The 24441-nt window shown below is 35.9% G+C and overlaps 1 protein-coding gene across 1 annotated transcript; it reads left to right on the top strand.

Moving 5' to 3' along the window:
* The first annotated feature begins 908 nt into the window (after positions 1-908).
* On the top strand, positions 909-9495 carry LOC149138029 (uncharacterized). The gene is made up of 5 exons (XM_089450216.1): positions 909-1580; positions 3259-4154; positions 4244-4333; positions 8011-8781; positions 8890-9495. The coding sequence occupies exons 1-5, from the start codon at positions 1508-1510 to the stop codon at positions 8983-8985; spliced, it is 1926 nt and encodes a 641-aa protein (XP_089306342.1). The 5' UTR covers positions 909-1507; the 3' UTR covers positions 8986-9495.
* Positions 9496-24441: the final 14946 nt, after the last annotated feature.

Raw genomic sequence — 24441 nt, 5'->3', positions numbered from 1 at the left:
GGGTGCGATGTTAAGGCACTCCTTGCCATAGGTCACCGGTTCAAATCCCCGTGGGTACTTAGGTTAGTCTAATAGATAAAAAAAAAATAAAGAACCACACTTGTTGGTGAATGGGTGCGATGTTAAGGCACTCCTTGCCATAGGTCACCGGTTCAAATCCCCGTGGGTACTTAGGTTAGTCTAATAGATAAAAAAAAAATAAAGAACCACACTTGTTGGTTCGAAATGGTTAGGTCTAAAAAAATTATTTTATTTGATTTTTACTGAAAAACTTTGCTTAATCACTCTCTTTTAAAAAAACAGAAAACAAAACAAACCAAAAATACGCTAAAAATAAATTAATCATAAATACCCGTTTTGAATTGAATGCCTATTTTAACCCTATTTATGTATTTAAAAATACACTTTAAATAAATAATAATTTTACCCATAATTATCTCACTAGATTTTAGTTTTAAAAAAAAAAATGTTAAACTTCATTACTTTTCAAACTCATTTTATTATAAAGTAATCATAAATATAATAAAGTTAATATTAGTTTACCATGATATTATTATATTTAATGTCTTTTAAATTAAAAACCAATTTCAAACCCACAGAGAGACCAACAAAAAGTAATAGTGTGATAAAAACATTTAAAATCTAACTAATTGAAGGTTACAGTGACCCAGAGCTAAAAATAAATTAATCACTCCCTTTACAAAAATAAAAACGGCAAATTAAAAAAAAAAACAGAGAGAACCGCTGAAAACTCTCAACGTAAAGCAAATTTTGAAAATAGCGGACAGAACAGCCGTTAGATTTGGCCATCCGACGGCGCACAATGACTCTCCTGGAGGGCAGGGACATGTAACGTGTTTTCGTCAAGGCCAATTTTTATAATGGAATTTTTATAGGTGTGAGCACTCTCCAACGCTGACAATAATCTCCATGTAAATCTTTCACTCTACCCGTTAATTCTTGCCTCACCAGTAGAAAGCCTCCATTACACTCCATGTCATGCAGTGAAGCTGCGAAACACGGAGAATTCTGTAAACTGGGTCTTTTAAGGACACCCAAGTCCAGAAGTCTGTAAGTGTCGAGATTGTCGGAATTGCATGGGAGCATGTTTGAATTGCTCCGCTGTTTCTCCTGCTGCTGTCCAAGGGTTTAGGGTTTATGTTTTGTGCACCAATTTGTAAGTAAAGATGCAAAGTTGAAGGATATAATGTTTTAGGTTCGTGCGTTACTGTTTTTTCAAGAATTCAAGGATACCCAATTGGTTGGGTTTTTCATAATTAGAGCGGGTGGCTTATGTGGTTTCGGTGAATTGGGCATAGATTGCAGCTTTGAGGCTGTCAGAGATTATGTGCACAGGCTCCTTGGCTTTGGGGCGGTTTCATTGCAAGTGGACAGTTGGGTTTCACTGAGAATTTTGGCATAAACAAAGAATTAGGTTTCAGCGGGAATTTGGTTGCAAGCAATAAGGTAGGTTTTACTGTGTAAAGGAGAGTTGGCGAGGCATGACATGGATAGAAATGATCCTGCATTATTTTTCCCAGAGTGGCTGAGAGGAGCAAGACAACGTCCGAACCAATCAGGTTTTTTGGAGTTTTCCCCTCCACCTTAGTATTTTTTTTCCTGTGGTTTCAACCAAAATATCCATATAATTGTTTTAAAGCTTATTAAGTTTATAGATTTTGTTTTAATGTTTCTTTACTGCTTGAGGAAATACAAAACGAAAGGGCTGAAAATCCCTGCTACTAGAGAGATAGTATAGAAACTGTACGTTGCATACTTTGTTCATTTTGCTATTTAATGTCAATGGTTGAAACTACAGAAACGTGACCCTGTGTTATTTAATGTCCATGGTTGAAACTGATTCAAGTTACTTTTTAAGTGGGCGGTTGTTTAATGTCCATGGTTGAAACTGAATCAAGTTACTTTTTAAATGAGTAGTTGTTTAATCTATTATGGACAGTTATGAGATTAAGTAAACTAACTTTTTAGACTTAAAATTATATTATTATTTTATTTAAAATAAAATATTTTTTTCTATTTCAAAAGTTGTAGTCTAACTTTTTTTATTTCAGTCTTTCAAAAAAAAACAGAGGAAAGAAATCAGTCTCTCTCTCAGTCGGAGGTTTAGAGGGAGGTTGCTGGTATCAGACCAACCCACATGTATACTCACTTAACACTCCCTTGTTTGAAGCCATTACAACAATATTCATAGACATTATAGCTCATCATATCACTGGCAGAGATTGAAACCTAGGTAAAGAAGATAACAAACATTCCATCCAACTACCCAAAATAACCTCAATTGACTACTTTTCTTTAAACCTATTATAAAAATTCCTTATGCAATCTGTAATGTTTCTATCATAGAACTTCCCCTGTTTTTTAGGACGTATAAAGGTGAATTAATGGTTGCTTTTATTGTTTAGACTATATTTTCCAGAAATGCAAAAGCAAATCTTTGCTGAGTACTTCAAAACCAATTTATAAAAACAAAGTATAAAAATAGTGATTTGTGTACTGTCTGCAATGTTTCTTTGCTAAGAAAATTCCGTCTTTTATAAATAGGCATTGCCCTGATTTTTAGGACACACAAAAGCTGATTAAGATTACTTTTATGATTTATCCCATATTTTCAAGGTCTAAAAGGATTATGATTGCTCATACGGTCAGCTGTGCATTTTTTATTTTACTTGTGTTGTTGAAGAAAGTGATTTACAAAATTCATTGATTCCTTTAAGTGCTTTAAACAAAATAATGAATGAAAATTCTAATGACAGGCCTTGCCCTGATTTTAGGACACACAAAAGCGGATTAAGGTTACTTTTATGGTTCATCCCAAATTTTCAAGGTCTAAGAGGATTATGATTGCTTATACTGTCAGCTGACTATTTTTTTATTTTATTTTATTGTTGAAGAAAGTGATTTACAAAATTCATTGTTCTTTTAAGTGATTTAAACAAAATAATAAATGAGAATTCAAAATTCTAATGATAGGAGTAATCAGTTGAAAGCTCCCAAGTCACACTAATATGAAGTTATGTTTGAGCCCTCTAGTTTGCCAATATTATTGAGTCAAACCTATATTGTGCTGTTCAATCAAATAAGTTAATATATAAGGAAGTCTGTAAGTTTGCTGTTATCAAATAAGTTAATATGTATGGAAGTCTGTAAGTTTGCTGTTCATAAAGTGACTTGATATTATGTGACCTGTCATCTAGTACATTCATACTTTGGACTAATTATTTTCTATGAATGTAGGTAAGAGTGGCGTTCAGATCATTTCAAGAAATAGACTTATCCTACATCCAAAAAGATCTGCAGTAATAAAGACTGACCACAAGACTCCTAGGAATTCAACATTAGCAGATGGGGAATTTAACACATACTCTAAGACATCCTCAAGCTGTAATGGAGTTAAACGTTATAACAATAATTATGACAGGGACTCTGGATTCTACCGAAATCCCTCTTTCAGTAGATATGAGGAAGTTAAGTCTGACAGAGATGTGCAATTTCATGACTGCAAAATTTCACAAGAGAGGGAACGAGAACAAAATGTAGGTGGAAGAGTTGGGAATGATAGGTACAGAAGAGTAAATGGAGACGATAAAGGCAGAGACTGCAAGCAATTTGGTACTTCACATCATGGGTCCAGTTCAAGAGCTCAATGTATATTTGAAGAAAAAAAGCTTTTGGAGGGCACAGCAAAATATGGAAGAGAGTCACCTCTGCCCCATGCTTCTTTTGGCAGTATTGTAGACAAAGTCACTTTTGAAAGAGACTTTCCATTTCTTGGTACTGAAACGAAGCATGCCAGTTTTAATTTAAATCAAGGAAATATAGGGCAGGGACAAGTTGGGAGATCTGATTCAGGCAGACCTTTATCGGGCTTGTCTATCCTAGTTGGTTTGTCTCACGGCACATCAGGGAGAGGGATATCTGCTGCTGGAGCCAATGGACAGGTTTCTTCCTTAGTTGACATTCCAATATCAACTATGGGTTTGTCAAGAAGCAATGGTTTCTCTACTTTAGCTGAAAAGATTGCTCACGGAAGTTTGGTTTCATCCATGCAACCTGGTTCTGCATGTGCAGGTGGAGATAACATGGTCTCCACTTCAGCACAAAATCCCCCTCAAATTTGTGCTTCTCCTAAGGTCAGCAAAATGGTTTTTTATACCAGAATTTTGAAAGATGGCATATTGTTTGTACTAGCTGCTGAATGTATTTGGGTATCTATTTGCAGGTAAGTGCTGCAACCCAAAATCGGGAGGAATTGTCCCTGAAGCAGTCGAGGCAGCTAGTCCCTTTGACACGTACTTTACCAAAGAACATGGTGCGATATTTACCAACTTAATCTCCGAGTCACTTAAAGAGATGAGTGTGTTAAGGCTAATTACATGCATAACTTGTTTGTTTTTATATTGTATATTATAGAATCTTATTAGGCTTCTTGATTTAGAGATCCTACTTTCTAGGATTGTATGTTTTTCTAAACTTTTGGTATTTGAAAGGTCAAGCTTTTGATTAAAATTCAGGCAACGATGATCAATTCTCTCGATTACATATAAACCGATGAGACAATGGCTCCCATACTAGATGGAAACCAGGAAGTCCCTGCAATGCTAACTGAAAACAGCAATGTGGAAATCTAATCACCCAGCCAGCTATTACAAGGAAAAAATTGTACCATGATCAATTCTCTCGATTACATCTAAACCTATGAGACAATGGCACCCATACTAGATGGAAACCAGGAAGTCCCTGCAATGCTAACTGAAAACAGCAATGCGGAAATCTAATCACCCAGCCAGGTATTACAAAGAAAAAATTGTACCACAACACATATAAGCAGAAGCAATGGGATTTGTAAGCAAGGAGCTGCAAGGAATAAGTTTAGTCCCAAAATTTCCCTCTTCTTTTCTTAGTCCTCTGCAGTTAAAAAGAACTTAAGAAGGCAACTTATACTGTGAACACCAAATGGGTTTGAATAATCAGAGGGAAGATTAGGAAATGTACTGATATTAACCAGTGGGATTTGTAAGAAAGGAGATGCAAGGAATTAGTTAGTCTCGAAATTCCTCTCATCTTGTCTTAATCCTCCGCAGTGAAACTTGGGGAGGCAACTTATACTTTGAGCAGCAAATGGCTTTGAAAAATCAGAGGGAAGACTAGGAACTGTAGTGATCTTACCCAATTTTCTGCAACTTGTAAGGGTCGCAGTAAAGTAAACAACAGATAGAAAGTAATCTGATTGTAGAAATTAAAGCACTGAAAGTCAATGGAAATGAAATAAAAACAGAGGAGAGCTGATAAGGTAGGGTCAATGTACAATTAGGAGCTGGACTTGGATGGAACACCCACCACGATGATGAACTTCTCCTGTGTTTCCTCTTCCTTATTCCAAAGTTTTTGTAGACACCTTGCGTTTTGAAGTTCAGGCAGAAGCGAAAAAATTTCTTGATGAAAGACTGATCTTGTCGTGGAATTAAAATCACATTGTCTTCTTTTGTCTTTTCTAAGAAAACATGGAGAATGTTGGTGGTTAAGGTGATTGATCTTTGGACAAAGGATTAAGTGAGTGGATTAAGTGAGTGGACAAAGAAAATTAGTTAGATGTTTGACTTAGTAGGATATCTAGTGAGGTAAAGAATAAAAAGCAATTTGTTCAGGAGATTGACCCTAAGATTTTTTTAATGTGAAATTCAAAGCATTCAATTATTCAAAGTTCAAACAAATTTACAAAACTTTTATTTTATAATATTGTGCAGTGTACTTAGTCTTTAATGGAGAAGTATTAAAGGAACTATATAACAAAAATAAAAAATTTCATATAATTGTAAAAAACTCAACATAAATATAATTATTTATTAATTAAAATTGAATAAACATTCTGTTATAAGTAAATGCATCTTGCATTATATATTCATTTTGATTTTGAGTTGGGAAGTGTTTGTATATTGTGTCTTCATCTTGAGTTGTTAGAATCAATCTAACAGAACAGCATCATACTGCCAACACATTGATGACAAGCTTCTTACAATTTGAGGACATTTCCTGGGAGTTTTTGATTTTTCAATGTACTAGAGGTTGTGCTGGTTTTATAAATATAATACTATGCTAGAATGTGTGACTGCTAACAGTAATTTTTTAGAAGTCAATTCCATGTCTCCAGTGAAGATTGCAGAATTTAATTATAGTTTATTTTTTTATTGTTTTTATTGTTAATTTCATGTTTCTAATGATTTTTTTATTATTATCGTTAGCCAGTATTGGCCTTCTAAAGTTAACCTGACATTTAGGTCCCAACAAATCAAGTGAGAGGTAAAGTCTTGAAGACAGCATTTGAGTCCAAAGGAGGCTAGAACGAGTTCTTTACATTTGGGTTGTCTTCTTCCTGAGCGGCCCTTCTTCCACTGTGTGAGAAAATTTTATGTTGATTTTGGCTGCAGTTCGGTTGTTATCCCGAAAGATATTTGGTTTTGGTTTAACTAAGTTGTTGGGATTATTAACACATTAATGATTTCTGTGGGGGCAGAAGTGTCCATGACCATGATGAATGTGTGTTAAATGTTAAAATAATTGTCCTAAATTAAGAAAAACATGTGTCACACGATAGCATAAGAGGAAATTAAGAGTCATGGGATATGGAAGGTCAATGGTGAAGGTGGAATTACAATTAGATACAGAATGTATGATTTGTGGAGATTGAAGGAGAGAAGAATCTGTGTTGTACAGTGGATCAGCAGAATTTTCAAACAGATTACTTTTCCTCTCCATATCCCTTGGGCGTGTCTTTGTTCGTGTATGTATATTTTTCAGGACCTGCACTCCTCAGTAATGCAACATTGTATATGAGCATTAATTTAACTAAAGTTGCATATGACTAACCTTGTAAATAGGTTTTTATTTTTCATTATTAAGTGACCTGGTTATTTCCAACCACTATTATTTTTATTTATTGAGTGGCCTGGTTGTATTGATGCAAGGAATTTGCAAGTGACTAGGTATTCTTATTCTTCTGTAATTCATGTAGTTTAGTTGCTTCAGTAATATTATTTTTTAATGTAATTATATTAATGAATTAAGTTAATAAGTGATGTAAATCATGCTTCAACCGCTGTCTTAATTCTCTAAGAGAAGATTCCTTTGCCCAAATTTCCCGTTCGGAACAAGATGTAATGGGTACCCCAGAAATTTTTACTTAGAATCAATAACTAGCTCAAGGCTATTACAACAAAGTTCACCATATAACTCAGGGAGAGAATTAAATTTAGGTTTCCCCCACCACCCAAAATAAATCTAATTAACTTATAATACACAATTTTAACTCAAGCTTCAGAACTTTTAAGATTACCCTCATTTCAACCAGAACGAGGCACTATACTTTTCTTTCTTTGAATACTAATTCAGACAGGCAGTCAAAAGATATAATTCATCCTTATATTGTTGCATTTTTTTACTGAATCTGGAACTATAATCATGATTGTCTTGTTGCAACTCAATTATGTCGTGTTTGTGGGAAATTTTTCGTTGTTGTTTGAGATATGAAATTAACATTATCAAAAGATTCATTCAAAATGGTTAGTTTTTTTTTTTGTGTAGGTGGTGTTCTGTTTTATTTTGTAAGCAGGAGAATTCAGAAATATTATATATATTGAGATACATGCCATTCAGTATCAAATCTGAAAAGTACAAATTCCAATATATACAGTATTTATTAATCTTCTGAAACTATACAGTGTCTATCTATTAACAATTTTCAGTATTTATTAATCTTCTGAAAATATACAGTGTCTATCTATTCACAATATAACACTTTGCCGAGTACTTAATTATCGCATTTTTCCACTTTTTTATGTTGGAGTGTTAGGAGTTTCTGAACAATAGGACGATTTATATATATAGAGCTATCATGTGATTCCCTTTCCTTCTTTTTCACAGAGAATTACCTTTCCTTTTTGCTTGATTGTAGTTGCCTTTTTCATTTATATCCATGTGTTTTTTGTTCAGGCTGCTTTCCAATCTGAAAAGTCGAGGTCAAAATTACTTAAACACGCCCAGTTTGAAACCGTTTCATCTGGCGGTAAAGTTCAACAGCCTCTAGGATCTTTCCATCAGAATCCTTCTGTTCGTTCACCTCAAAAACTGAAATTTAAGAAGCCAACTCAAGGAGAGAATCCTTTGCAGGGAGGAAATTTTGGCATCAAATCTTTCGATGCCTCAAATGCGAGGGAGAGCAAAGTAAGGTCAACAACGTCAATTGCAGATTCGACAGGATTGGAAGCACAATCAAAACACAGGAGCTTAGCACTTGATGATAAGAAATCGGTGTTGCAAAACCGAAATGAATTTTTCAATGTTCTCAGGAAGAAAGCCTCTGGGAGTCTACTAATGACCAGAGAGGCACAGGATAAGTCCACTTTATCAACTGGGCAGAAAATGGATGAATTGAGTGGGAAGAGCCTTGTTGGGAATAAGTATTTAAATGATGTAAAAAGAAATGGCTCTCCTGACGAAAGTCCTGATAAATATAAGAAAGATCTTACAGTAGTAGATGAAGTTCACAAGAAAAACAGTACTGTGAATTGTTCCATTTTTGGAAATAGCAGTACTTGTCCTAAGGATATCGATAAATCGGGTTGCCCAACACCCATGAACGACATGTATTTCATTAGATGGTCAGAAGAGGAAGAAATCGCTTTTATGAGGTCTCTTGGGTGGGACGAAAATGCAGAAGAGGAACCTCTCACAGCAGAGGAAATTAATGAATTCTACAAGAAGGTAACACTTCTGAAGGACGTCGCTACTGAGTACTCTGATATTGTTTTTCGACATAGATAGTCTTTTGTTTCTTTATATCTCATTTTTTTCTGTTTTTTTTCTGTGCAGTATAAGACAGCTCTTAATGCTTTGCTCCAAGATAATCGTTGGCAAGGGAATCGGAGGCTTCACCTTGAAAATATGATAAGAAATTCCAGTTTGTAATAAGAATATTTAGTTTAAATTCTTTTGGGTCAGGTATACTAATCTAAGTTAACCAGTGTACTAATTAACGAGATGACACCCTGAATGTGATCTCGATAAAAATAATAAGAACAACCACATGATCTAATGCTGACTGTGAATCTAGTTCTAAATCGGATTCCATGATAGTTATATGTAATTCCTTTTGATATATTGACAACATTATTTAGGTCGGATACTCAAATTTTGTTTTGATAAAAATGTCTTGAAAGTGAGGGACTGACCAGGGCAGCCAAGGAAAATGCTTCAGTCTTTTAGAAGCTGCTGCCTGAGAATGTTTGAATATGCAAGATTTAGATCATGGAGGAAGTTCCACATCATCTCTGTATTCTATTATTCTTAATACGAGAAAGGAGCATACCATAGAAAATTGATTTTCTCTGGCAGCTTTTAATCGTGTATAAATATATGGCCCCTGTTTTGGGCTAAACTGTGGCACACAAGAGCAAAATGCAGTCTTGTGTTGCAGTGAACGCGAAAGACCCGTATTTTTTACTGGGGTATTTTTTGCCAAGAGAGAGTTGGTATAGAATTTGAAATTTTGATATTATCATTCAGAAGTTGGGATATTTAAATTCCCAGATTTGATGCAATCTATGTCTGTTACGATCCCCCTCAATTTTTTTTTCTTTGCAGCCATGCTTCTCATGGATTCCTATTATATAAACCCCAATTGATGATTCAAAGTAGCCCCATTTTTAATTCGACTTTTTCTCACTGGTCGGTTCCGATTCTCTTGGTAATTTTCACTTCAGGGCCATTTTACATTGAAATGTTTGAAGTTTTTACATTGAAATGTTTGAAGTAATTTGCTTCTTCTTCACTGCAAGTCTATTCAGAGGTTATTGGAATGAAAAATCAATGATGCTGCCTTCATGTGTTTTGAAAGATCTATATGTATATGCAAATGTTCTAAGCAGATGATTTCCCTATTTACCTTTTTCAATTTAAATCTGAATTAGTTCTTTTTTAATAATATTTGTACAAACAATTCTTTATTTCAAATATGTTGTTAACGATACACCAGTGAGAAATTTTGATAAACCAGTTAAAGTTACCTTACTCAAGGAATTACACATCATTCATATATATATATATTTTATTTTTTTTTATAATAATTCTATTTATCTTTCTAAATAGAATAAAATAGAGATTGAAATTTTTTTTATTATTAATATGTTTGGAATAATATTGTTTTTTTCTCTATATAAACATATAAAATAGATATTAAACTATTTTATTTATGGTTGATATTGAAATATTTTTTTATTATTAATATTTTTATCATGATAATCACGAAAACTGTCCACTAAGACTTATATGGTCTATCAGACCTTAAAAAAGTAAGAGATTACTTTGAATTCCTTAAAATTTTATTTCTATGCTGGAAAAGCATTTAGAAATCTGTTCAAGATCCCCATAATTTTGTTGACTTAAAAAGGTTAAGAAGTTCTGTAGTGTGAAGTTCAAGATTGGGGTTGATCACCTTCCTATAATATCTAGGTTTTCTTCCCCCACATTTTTCTCCTTAAGTTTTGAAGTAATATTATATTTAATATTATCCTTATTCTGCAAAATAATCACCTCATTTATCCCCCAATGGTCTGGCCAAGATTGGGCATCCTTATGGCATCCTCGTTTTGTAGAAGGTGGGAATTAGAAGCAAATTTATGAAACCCCTTGACTTCCATATTGTTTAACTTCTTATACATAAGGTACCTATTTATAATTGTACTTTTAAGCTCAGAAAAACTTGCTTTAATTAGGAGAATATGATAGAAAGTACTTCCTTTAATCATGAGATTGTAGGTTATAAATTGCTTTTGGATCTGTTTTATCTTCTAGTACAACCCCAAACCTCACACCCATATAAGATAATCAGAGTGATGAGTCTCAAAAAAGAATTTTTTTTAATCTCATGTATCCAAATATCTACGGACTTACAATTATTTTCAAGCCCATAGAAAGTTTTTCATCTTTCATTTATCCTTTTCTCAATACTATAATTCCAATTGAGCTTGTGATAGATATCAATTCCAAGAAATTTGTATGAAGGAACATCCTCCAAGTAGTTGTTAACATATACGAAAGTAGCGTACATTATTTTTTAGATTTAATTATCATCACTTAGTTTTGTCAGCCTTAATAATCATACCCACTTTAGAGCAAAAATCTTGGAGGATTCTTAATTGTTTTTCAAGATTGTAATGGCTCCTCGCCATGGGAACAATATCGGTAACATAAAGGAGAAGAATTATGACTGTATTAGTAAGCGTGGGGAAAACACAGGTGGCATCTTCAAAACTTTTTTCTAGCTTATCAGCGTACATGCCAAAAAGAGTAATGGATAAGGGACACCCTTGCTTGACTCTAATATTACATCTAATTTTTTCTAACCAGCTCTTAGTGATCCTAAAACTTGAGTGTACAAATTTTCACAATTAGAATTCATATTGTCAATATGTTTTCTTCTTTTGGAGAAAGAATGTATCATGATTGAAATGATTGACAAATCAAAGTATAGAGAGAACTTGATTCTTTTATTTCTACCTTCCCACCACACAACATTAGGTCTTATGGTCTTTCCTATTCTATTTACTCTACTTCCCTTGTTAAAAAAACTGATTTATGCAATTTCATAAAATCAATTAATATTATAATGTAAAATACAATATGCTACGAAAACATATTTCGCCAATTTTTGCTAAATATGTTGAGCAATGCTCAAGTTACAACATAAAAAGAGTGAAAATGCAAAAGGAAAATGAAAAGAGAAATAATTAATAGAACAAGGAAAACTCATACATTCTATGTTTTCACCCATAAAATATACAATCCATATCACAATATTCAAATGGATTTGATCATCTTTGCCTCAAATCGTAATGCCAAACATCAAATAGTTTTCAATTTCTATACCACAGAACTCAACAACTCTTTTAAGTCAGTAACAAGACATAGGAAACATATATAGGGAAGTGAAAAATGGTAATCATGTACAGAGAAGTGAAAATTGGGATTACAATTAAAAAAACAGTTAGATAACAGTGCTCCTTCACATCATTCATATCTCTTTGCAACAGGAATTTCTATTCAAACAGAGTATTCAAACTCAATTTCGTACGAGTCACTTAACAAATAGAGAATATTGAAGCCTTAATTCATTTGCTTCGAAATGTAACAATGCATGAAAAGGGTTGTATGGATGATCAATGAGACAAAATGTAAGCCATAGAATATTTTGAAATCATAGCCCTTGTACTTGCTAACCACAATTCTCAGCATGTAAGTTATTACAATGCTCAGCATGCAAAATTTGAAAGAGATTTCAAACCTTTTATAATTGTTTTATACAGAGCAATACCAAAACTAAATATCAAACCTTTTCTTCTCATCATTTAACATAATTCTATTGACTTGAGATTCATAAAGACCTATTGTAACATAATTCTATTGACTTGAGATTCATAAAGACCTATTGTAGAGCTTCAACTAAAACATGACCAAAAATCTGAGTATGATAAATAATAGTGTGGGCGTCACTTCCTTTTTACAATACAAATATCAATTTGTACACTTTTTTTTTAAATCAAACTCGATACATGTATTTAAAGCTTGGGGCATCGAAGTTATCTTCTAAACTCCAATTTGGCTAATAAAGCACTAATATTTGAGACTTCATTTTAAATTTTATTCTCTTAACACCCAATGTAATTCCAAGAGATTGGATAAAGAGTTTCAGGGCATCCCCAATGAGTGTTTTTACGATCACCTTGTTTTAGTGGGGACACGTTCAGAATTTGAATGAAGAATGCAGTTCTTTAGTTTTAAGACTTATCGATGTATATTCACGACAGCCAATCAATGGTTTGAATATGCAAGGTAATTTTATGAGAAAGAATCTGAAGCATAGCCTCTCCCTAGGATCAACATAACTTCAAAGCTCTTCACATTATAGGAGGTGGAGATTGGAATTAAGACGCTGAAAACAGGAAAGGCAAAGGACTTGGTTGAACTTCAAGCAGAGTATCTAAAATGGGGAATGAACACTCTTGTACCGCACATCATGGAAATATTCAACAACATCATTCAGCAAAGATTCCCAAGAGATTGGACAACTAGCCTAGCAATACCTCTTTTTAAAAGTGGAGACATTCATAATCCTTCCAACTATAGAACCATTATGATCAATCCTTTGTTTGCAAAGCTTTTCGGCAGCATTGTAGAAAATAGAATTGGTAAGTGGGCAGAAGTAAAAGAAAAGAGGGCAAGAGGACAAGTGGGTTTTAGGCCGAAGCATTCTACAGTGGATCATGGTATCACGTTGAGACACATTGTTGAAAAGGTTTGGGAGGACAAAGAAGAATTATTTTGCTGCTTTGTTGACTTCAAAAAGGCATTTGGCACAGTCCCTAGAGATAAGTTGTGGCATAGAATGGAAGAACTTGAAATTCCTTTGCATTATAAAGTTGTTGTCCATAGACTTTATGAAGAGGTAAAATCCAAAATTAGAATCTCAGCAGGTATTTCAGAAAGCTTTAGAAGTGACATCAGAGTCAAGCAAGGTTGCCCTTTATCACCTACTCTTTTTGGTTTATATATTGATACACTGGAAGAGTGGCTAAATTTGCAAGGTGGAGATGATGTTTGGTTGGGGGAGTTTGTGATAAATCTTCTTGTATATGCTGGTGATATTGTATTGATTTCTAAATCGACCCATGGATTGAAAATGCACCTATATGCCCTTGAGCATTTTTGTAGAACAATGGGGATGCAAGTCAATACTAGCAAGCTCAAAATAATGATTTTCTCTAATAAAAGGAAGTAGAGCTAGCATACTTTCTTCTTTGAAGGCAACATTCTTGAAGAAGTAAATGAGTACAAGTACCTCGGGATTGATTTCAACAACAAACTTAATTGGGAGCACTACAGAAAGAAGAGAATTTTAGGAGGGTGGAAAGCATTATTTGCTCTTCAAAATAGATGTAGAGAGGCAAAGTTATGGGATTGGAAAATGATTAAAGTTCTTTTTGGAATCCTAGTTTGTCCAGTGATGCTATATGGGTGTGAATTGTGGGCTAGCAGCACCCCTGTCTCAAAATGTAAACAAATTGAGAAAATCCAAAAACGCTTGATCATGAGCAAGTTCAAAATAAAAAGTTTGGTACCTTATGAGATAATGTTGAGTGAAACAGGAGCAACTCCCATCGAAGCAATTGCTATTGTGCAGCTCATAAGATATTTAAAAAGAATTGAACAACTGGGAGTAGGTAGATGTCCTAATGTTATCTTCAATGAAAGCACGAGTGAAAGAAAGAAAACATGGATGAAACAAAACTACACATGGATGCAAAAATGGAATCTCTACCTCAATGCATGTCCCACAAATAGCAAGGAGCTAAAGAATTTTGTTATGGAGAAGTTTCGTAAAAGGGTATGGGGAAATGAGTTGGGTAGAAAGAAGAAGTACTACATTGAAGAGTTCAACCCTACGTGTGATCTACAACAAAAAGAGTTCATTGGAGCTCGCATTCCGTGGAGGGCAAAGGTTCTTATTGCTCAATTAAGGACCAACTCACATCAACTTCGATGTGAAACAGGACAGTAGAAAAGGCCTAAAGAAGCTTGGGAAGAATGAGTGTGTACATTTTGCACATCTGGGGCAGTGGAATCAGAAAAACATTTAATTTTGGAATGTGATGCATTCAAAGACATCATAGAAAGTTATGGGAATATGTTAGCATCAGTTTCTTGGAGTTGTCTTTTCAGGGAAGGGATTGTTGGAAGATTGGGCCAACTCATCATCAATTTGAATAAGAAAAGCATTGATTTGCAAAAGGCAAAAAATAGGGAACTAATGGTCTCATAGACTATTTTTAGTCTCGTAGACCTTAAAATATCATATAATGGGCATGCGTAAAATTTGTCTGGTTACCAAGGAGACGGCCCTTCGTGGTAGTGCTACGCCTTACACCTGGAGGGGCATGACACTAGCATGGCAAGATTTCACATCACAACATGGTTTCCAAATGTTTAATTTGAAGTGACTTAGATGTCAGCAGGTGGGAGTGTTAATCCCAGTGTGTGGTAAAATGCCCAGCTATACATTTTGTTCTACCTGCTTGGAGATGGGCTACCTCTCTCATGGTGGATTGAATGCATCTGAAGTCACCTCTGACAGCCAAGGTAAGCTCATTTATGAGTAAATTATGGTTAACAGTCTCAGAAGGCAGGCCTTTGGGTTCATTCTCTACACCTGGCTTGCAATGGAGAGTGTACCAACACCTATACTTATTCTACACACTCATACACTTACGTCTCGGGTGTCTTATATGTGCATGGCTATGGTTTCGGGGTGGCGGAGGTTTTGGGTCCAAACACTGCTCTTTTTAGATTGGAAACTATCTCAAGTTGCATGTAGATACAAAGGTATGTTTTTCCTAGTCTTCACTTATATGTTTATAGAATGGTCACGTGCTAGCTTCATAGTTGTTGGGTTATCGTTGGGCAGTAGGGTAATATCTTCAGCTATCGCTTTCATAGTGTTAAAGCAGTGTTTGGTTATTGCCTTGCGGAGGTCAACTCGTCCCTTACAATTCAATTCTGGGATTCCATTAACATTGTTAACATTTGGTCATGTTATAGTTTCATCGATGGTGGGTTCGAAATTGTTTGTTGGTAACCACTCACGTTTTCTCTGTTGCTAAGCTCTGGTGTTTACTTCTCACAAGGGTCAATGTTATTTGTTATTTTTCTCCATAATTTTGGGTCTGGTCCATCGTTTGAACTTGTTGCAATCCTCCCCTCAGCAACTTCCTACAACTCAGACGCTACTGGGATTTCCTTTACCTAACATGTTTTGGTGTGCAGAGTATGGTACCTTCTCCATGTGGTTTTATTTGGGTCAATGGGAGTCTCTACAGTGTAATATTCAAAGTCATTGGTGTAACCTTACATCTCTTGAACCCTCTTGTTACCTCGCTATACCATCACGTGTTTTGGTCCATTGAAGTTGGTCGTTCCACCACAAATGTTAGCACTTTGTATTGTAGGTTTATTGTGTTCATGGCTCCACGTGTTAGGTCCATATACTACTAGTGTAACCCCTTATTGTTATTAGTGCAACCCCCTTATTATATTGTTGTGCCCATGTAGTCCCCACATTGTTATTATTGTGCCCCATAGAAGCCCACTATTGTTATTGTTGTGCCCTTACAGTATTATTGTTATGTCGGCTTGGATTATATTATGACCCCTTAGACTCCTATATATAGAAAGGAGGTCTTTTCATTTGTATCATCCAAGAATTGTTCATTTGTGTAATGTAAAGGAGGTTGTCCCCTCGAAGAGAATGATTTTTAAGTCGTTAATATATATTTTCTATCTTTATGTGAATTGGTTTCATAACATTTGGTATCAAAGCTTTGGATTCTAGGGTTTCGTTACTCCAAACAGGTCATCGTGGCATTTTCGATATAACCTTTTTTCTACGAAATTTCAGAAGCTAAAAAAAAACCATTTGAGTTGAAATTGTTCTGAACCTTAGGTCCGAATTTCAGATCTTATATCGCTCTATTTTTGGAGATATGATCTAAGTTAGGGTTCTTGCAAGCTCCATAATTCCATCTCAAACAGATCATCATGGCATTTTCGCTATAATTTTTTTTCCATGAATATTCCGGCTCTAAAATTAAAACTCATTTGAGCCGAAATTGTGGTGAAGCTCGGATCCCAATTTCAGAGCTTGTTTCACTATATTTTCGGAGATACAGTCCAAGACATTTAGGGTTTCTGCAGGCTCCTAAATTACATCCCAAACAGCTGACCTGGGGAAAAGTGTCATAATTTTCTCTCTGAGCATCAAATTGAAATTTCGTAAGAGGCTACAAAAAGAGGACAGATTGTACTTTTCTGTGTATTATTTTCAGGTCTGAAAGTGGAAACAGTAACACGTGGCACTTTGTACAAGTTTGCTCTACTGAAAAAGTATATAAGCAGGTCATCTTGGGAAATTGGGCATAACTCTTTCTTGGAGAGTCCAATTTTGATCAGACTAGTGGCATTGGAAAGAGGACACAGAGGCTACTGCAGGTCGTAATTTCAGACCTTGGAGATCTGAAATTTCAGAGATACAATAGATTCAAGATCGAGTTGCTAAAAGCAAGAAAAAAATAACTCAAATCAAGAAAATAGAAACACCTAGTAAGAAAATTGGATGGAGGATTTGAAGAATGTGATCGAAGCTGAGATAAATAGTTTAATATGTCCCATGGAAGCTAATATTGATGGTAGGGAAGCAGATTTGAAGAAAGGCATGGAATATTTGAAGAAAGACATGGAAGGTTTGAAGGAAGGTGGGACAAAGCTGCTACAAGAAATGCCTCCTAATGACGAAAAGACCCACCATATTTCAAAGGCCAATACAAGGAAGTTTGATGGCAACGATCCCATAACATGGATACTACATATGGAGAAATATTTTGATCTACATGATGTGCAATTGTTACAAAAGGTATGTACTACATCTTTATATTTAGAACTGGATCAATTTTTATGGTATAAAGGGTTTTGTTCTCGTAACCACTTGTCACCTGATCAATTTTCACGAAGGAAATGTTAGCACATTATGAGGATACACAGAGAAACACCTTCTTTAGCCTATTGATAAATCTCAAACAAAATGGTTCAATGGCATAGCACATTGAGGACTTCCAAAAATTGAATATAAGGTTAAATGATATTCCAGAGAAGCATAGGCTTGATGTCTTCATAGGGACTTTAAAAGATAACATTCAACATGAGGTTTGCCTTTGGGAACTAGATTCATTGGAGAAGTCATACAGGTTGGCAAGAAAAATTAAAAGCAAAATTATGGCAACAAGGAAGCCTACCACTCATAACTATAAAGATGTAAGTGTTGTTTCTCCTAACCTTTCACCATCTATAAGGTCGAGACCACCAAAATTGGAAGAAAAAAGAACAAAAGAGCTTTGTTACAATTGTGATGGAAAATACACTAAAGGTCATAAGTGTGTTGAGAAGAAATTAATTTACATAGATGGGGAAGAGGAGCAAGAAAAGGAACAAGAAACATCAAAAGAAGAGGATATACACCAGGAACCAATCCCAGAGAAAGAAGAAATGAATCTGACCATATCTTGTAATGCATTGACATGAATTACCACTCCTCAAACTCTCAAGATAGAAGGGCATATCAAGAAGAAAAAGGTAACAGTGTTGATTGATTCGGGTGGTACCCATAATTTTATTCATTATAAGATAGCCAAGGAATTGAATTGCTTCCTATATCCAGCACCAAAGTGTCAAGTAATGGTTGAAAATGGAGGAACCATAAATTGCTCTGGAAAGTGCCATAATATCAAGTTATCCATGGGAGAATATGTCTTGAATATTCCAATGCTTTCCATTCCAATGGGTGGTGTGGATGTTGTACTAGGAGTTCAATGGCTATAATCTTTGGGTACGATAGCTTTTAATTTTCAAGAACTTTTCTTGAAATTGTTTTGGGAAGGAAAGGAGGTTGAATTAAGGGGTATCGCAGGGAAACTGAGAAAGATAATCAGCTCTAACAAGATGACAAAGCTTCTAAATAAAGAACAACAGGGCGAAATTGCACAATTATGTTCACTAGAGGTACCCACATCGAAATCATTTATTTCTCCAGATCTCCAAAAAGTTCTGGACAATCATTCCAATGTATTTGAGACTCCCAAAGGCCTCCCATCTATTCGTGATCATGATCATGCTATTCGTTTGATTCCAGGAAGTGTTCCCCCAAACATCAGGCCTTACAGATATCCATATGCCCAAAAGAGTGAACTGAACATATGGTTGCAGAAATGCTAGAGGTTGGTATAATTCAACCTAGTCAAAGTTATTTCTTTGCTCCAGTGGTATTGGTACACAAGAAGGATGGATCATGGCGCATGTGTCCGGATTATAGGGAGATCAACAAGCTTACTATTAAAGACAAATTTCCGATTACTGTCATTAATCAATTATTGGATGAATTAGATGGATAAATTTACTTCACCAAGTTGGATCTTCATTCAGGATATCATAAAATCAGAATGAAGATTGAATACATTCAAAAAACAACATTTAGAACTCATGAGGGTCATTATGAATTTTTGGTCATGCCTTTTGGCCTTACCAATGCACCTTCTACATTTCAAGGCTTGATGAATTCCATTTTCAAACCCTTAATTAGAAAGTTTGTGCTACTAATTTTTGATACTATACTAATCTACATCAAGTCTTGGACAAATCATGTTCAACATGTTGACAGGGTACTCAAACTATTGGAGCAGAAACAATTATATGAAAAAAGCTCCAATTGTTTCTTTGGAGTACAAGAGGTGGAATATTTGGGTACTCAGTTAGCTCATAGCTCATCTTATCATCCTGAATCTGATGGGAAAATTGTATAGTGAACAAATGTTTGGAAGGATATCTTTGTTTCTTTGTATCCGATAAGCAGACATAATGGGTCAAGTGGTTTTCTCCGCTGAATGGTGGTATAACGCTTCCTTCCATACTGCAGCAAAAATGACCCCATTGATGGCACTTTATGGATATCATCCACCGTCCATCACATCATGTTTAAAATAAAATTCTAAGGTTCAAGCAGTGGAGGATCACATCGATCATCAACAACAAGTTCTCAAACTCTTAAAGGATAACCTCACCTTGGCGCAGAATAGAATGAAACAACATGCAGATCAACATTGCAGCGAAAGAAGTTTTGATGTAGGTGACTGGATATTTCTACGACTACAACCATACAAACATATTTCCCTCAAGCAAGCTAAGAAGGATGATAAATTATCGCCAAGTATTATGGTTCGTACAAGGTGTTACAAAATATTGGTACTATGGCATACAAATTGGAGCTTCCTGCATCTTCCTGAGTGCACCCATTTTTCCATGTATCAAGCTTAAAGAAGGTTATAGGAGAGAAGCTCCCAGTTCAAACAATATTGTCAGAACTTGACGAGGAAGGAAAAATCATATTGGAACCTGAAGCAGTCACGGAAACAAGATCCCGACAACGATGAAATCAATAAATTTCAAAGTATCTCATCAAGTGGAAGAACTTACCTCCTAAAGATTCCACATGGGAAAACGAGAATTTTATACAGAAGCATCCAGAACTACTCAAATGTTCAGGACAAAACTTTTTGAAGGAAAGGGGAATGTTAGGTCCCTATACTACTAGTGTAACCCCTTATTGTTATTAGTGCAACCCCCTTATTATATTGTTGTGCCCATGTAGTCCCCACATTGTTATTATTGTGCCCCATAGAAGCCCACTATTGTTATTGTTGTGCCCTTACATTATTATTGTTATGTCGCCTCTAATTATATCATGACCCCTTAGACTCCTATATATAGTAAGGAGGTTTTGTCATTTGTATCATCCAAGAATTGTTCATTTGTGTAATGTAAAGGAGGTTGCCCCCTTGAAGAGGCTGATTTTTAAGTCGTTGGTATATATTTTCTATCTTTTTGTGAGATGGTTTCATAACACCATAGCTACGCACTCCCAGTCGCAGAGGTGGCACTTTGGGGTCTCCTTCGATGCGTCGTCGGAGACTATTTGGTTGGGAATCAATAGTACAAATTTTTTAAGTCTCGCCCCTAGAGGTCCAGAAGGAAATTCTTTAGCTCCAGGCTAAATAGTTTGGGGATCGTGTTTATTTCTCAGATTCGGAGTTATTAGGCAGTAGCCTCAAGTGGGTACCAGACCCGGGGAAGTTTCGTAAGCGAAGGATCCACTTCCTTCATTCCATCAATATTCATCACCAATTGGAAACTCTTCTCAACATGGTTATTAGAGACAAGAAAGTAGACAACTACAAGCTCTTTGCAGGTCAGGAGGATATAAAGAGAATTCTGAGAGACATTAGATACAACTTGGATGATATAGTTGTTCGGTTGTCTCACATAGAACACTATGTGGTCTCTGACTCAAACACAGAGTCAAATGAACACCAGGAAGGGCCTACGGTCATCAATGCTCCAGCTCAAGCCTCACCTCAGGCCAACTCTACTGCCACATCTCCAGTCATAATCTTGGACTAAAAAGTCCACCAAGAAATCTGAGTGTTGGTCTACAATGGGTACAATTTAGGTTGTTAGTGCCGGGATGTTTTAGTCAGTTTTGGTTTTTTGACAAGTATATGTATTACGATAGATATTTTACTTTTCCAACTTGTTTTAGTTTACAATAGCAAGACTGGATAGGCATTAAATCCAGTTATGTGTTACTCTATCCTTTTGCTTTTTGGATAGTTCAAAGCATGTTTACTCAAAAGAATGGTTTTTGGAAAGTATTGAGAAAACGATTGTAATGTAAACTTTTCTTATCTTGATATTAATAGAAGTATACCAAACAATTTAAAAAAAAAATAGTTTCAGGACATTATATATGGCAATATATAAGTCATTGCTATTCTTTAAAAATGAAGGTGATAGAAAAATGGCTCTGGAGAATGTGGCGAACGCGGCAAATAATGGTAGGGAAATCGGAGTTGCGGCTAAGCTACAGACACTCTCTATTCTGAAACCCCATCATCATCCTGAGCGTAAGGATGACCATGAGCTCCCTCTCATCCTTCACACCCATTTGAAGTTCGTTGCTGCCGAGGTTATGGCCTGTGATGAGACCGAGGAGGCTGGTGCAGAAGTGAAATTGTCGATGGCCCATAAGGGTACCTCAGTGATTCTCCATTTGGAGTTAGACGATGTTGATGCAGCATTTAAACTAGCGGTGGAGGTCGAGGTAACTGTTACTGAAGAGGTTGCAGAACATCCTTGGGGTCAGCGATACGGAAAGGGAAAGAGAGTAGGTTCGTTCAAACTCCACATCCATCGCAGGAAGGGACCTGCATGATTCAGAAGCCTCGACTGTGGTGAGCACAAGGGCTTTATCAGGGGAAATCACACGAGCGTCATACAGGATCCTGGCCGCAGCGCGCCTCTCAGCAAGGTGTTCTTCAGGCACTCATTGTACCCGAGTCATTTTGTTTACAGCAGAAAGATTTTGACAGTGGGTAACTGCCGCCCTTGAGGTCAATTCTGAAGGAAGCCTTTGTCTGCATCACGGAATTCGACCATTGGGGCTCATATGCTAGGGTTTCTGGAGACCCTCGGAGCTATGTGGACAGCAAAAAGGAGACTGCGGAAACCACAATGAGGAAAAAAGCACGACTAATAGGATTTTACCCAACAGAGCATCAGGAACAACCTTGTCGGGACCAGATCTTGCCCCCTCAGATAGAACCAGAATGGGAATCGTTGGTAAGCCCTCATCCATTTCAAGTTTTTATAAAAATCCCATCTGGGAGGACACATCTAGCCTGGGTACAGATCACCAAATCAGTACTGCTTTTGAAGAACAACATCTATCAACACACTGGTTACCCTACAGGATCACAGGTTTTAATTTTTGGAGGCAGAGTACTCCAAGACAATAAAACCCTTATGGATTACAAAATCCTACCTGAGTCTACCATCACGCTCAACCTGCGGCTGAGGGAAGGTGGGGCAGACCATCACAAAACAAATCCCTCAAGCAATGGCATAGGTAGCAGCACAACAAAAACCCCATAAACACATCTAAAATAAAAAACGCAGGGTTATCCTTCAAAGATATTCTTGAAGGAAACAAACCAGCCACAAACACAACTAAACAAGCTGGCTCAGCACCCGCCCCATATATTGTGGAACAACTAAGCTACACCCCATAAATAAATATGGATATACCAGAAACAGACGAGTATTGTTCTACATTCGAAAAACAAGCAGCAATATGCAGATTTAACTGTTTCTGGCCCAAGTCTATGGACCTTTTCCTTTGGGTTTTTAGAACCTAGACCGATACATGTGACATTCGGCTCTGTGCCAAAGGCTTCTTCATTATAAAATTCCATACAGCAGAGGAAAGGGACATCATTATGAGGGCAGGACCATGGTTTATGGTTTCCACAGGTCTCTTCATGACTCCATGGTTCCAAGAATTTGATCCAAACACAATGGTTGTATCTCGGATGTCGGTCTGGGTTCGTCTTCACAACCTACCACTACACTTTTGGAGCCCTCAAGTCCTGACTACTATAGGCAACACCATTGGGTGATTCATTAAAATGGACACAAAAAGAACGGAGGAAAGAATTTATACATTCACATGCATGTGTGTGGAAGTAGACCTCAGTAAAGGGTTTCCATACCAAATACAACTCAAGTATAAATAGAGTTGCTGGACATAGATACTAGATTATGAAAATACTGCATTCAGATGCAAAATTTGTCGCCAAACAAGGCATCTTCAAAACACATGCCCAGAAGCCAGAAAAAACATATGCGTAGGAAGAAGAAAGCAGGAAAACAGCCCAAGGGATGGCAATTCCCTCCACTAGCCCATGAAGATGTCCCTGTTGAGGAATAAGAAACGAAAAAGGAACATCACCCTCCCCAAGAGAACCATCAGAACCACAAGCCAGAAACTGTGGAATCTGTACCACAAGATCTAATGGACTCTTTTTCGGTGAAGATACCAGATTCAATGGATACTAGTGGAGCCAAACGACTCCATTCTTCAAACCACTCTGATTCAGACAAGGATAATCCTTGCCCAAAGGAGGACACCTCACTCGTAATGTTTTCATCCTTACTGACTCAAGGGGAGTGGCGAAAGGTTGAGAAGAAAAAAGGGAGAAAAGCATAATTTTCTCCCCAGTTGTACCTTATTTTTCCGATTATTTTATTTCTGGTTTCTTTCTTTGAACAGTAGTTTTGACCTACTTATGAATATGCACTTTAGCATCTACAAAATGTAATTTTTTTATTATTAATAAAATTACGAATTTTCCTAGGGGAAAAAAAACTATTCTTTAAAAACAATGAAGCATAAGATAGCTTAAAACTTTGAATTTTCAATGTATATCATGGTTAACCATTATTTAGAGTGGGGAAAAATATATATTTATTTTTCTTTTTTATCCAAAGTTCACATGACCTATTTATTTTTTCTTTTAACCCATACAAGATATAGCCATTCCTCATTCAAGAAAGCAATATACCTCCAAATTCAACAACCATTCATTTCATCACAAAGTGTTTAAAACATAGTATGCAAGATAATATGAAATGCAAGGAACAAAAAATAATAATATGAATGATAGGAATGTCCATGATGAGCTACCAATAATTAACAGTCAACACATTATCGTTAATCCAATCATCATAAGGTAGTGTATCACATAATATTTCAAGTTTGAGTAGGTCTACTTAGAAAGACAAATTGGTACTATGTGATTCATCTTCATGATGAAGCAAGCACACAAAATAAATGATCATTTTTCTAAGGGAGGGAAAAATGAAAAGCACACTTAA

This window comes from Pinus tabuliformis, chromosome X (assembly GCF_031772625.1).
Source record: "Pinus tabuliformis cultivar Carrire ecotype Pingquan chromosome X, CPIR1, whole genome shotgun sequence".
Lineage (NCBI taxonomy): Eukaryota > Viridiplantae > Streptophyta > Pinopsida > Pinales > Pinaceae > Pinus > Pinus tabuliformis.
The sequence above is the reverse complement of the archived record's forward strand: the minus strand, read 5'-3'. Positions and strand labels throughout refer to the sequence as shown.

Coding starts and splice junctions, on each gene's coding strand:
- LOC149138029 (XM_089450216.1), top strand. CDS start 1,508: ATGGATAGAAATGATCCTGCATTATTTTTCCCAGAGTGGCTGAGAGGA. Junction 1,581..3,258: donor ACAACGTCCGAACCAATCAG/GTTTTTTGGAGT, acceptor CTATGAATGTAG/GTAAGAGTGGCGTTCAGATC. Junction 4,334..8,010: donor GTACTTTACCAAAGAACATG/GTGCGATATTTA, acceptor TTTTTTGTTCAG/GCTGCTTTCCAATCTGAAAA.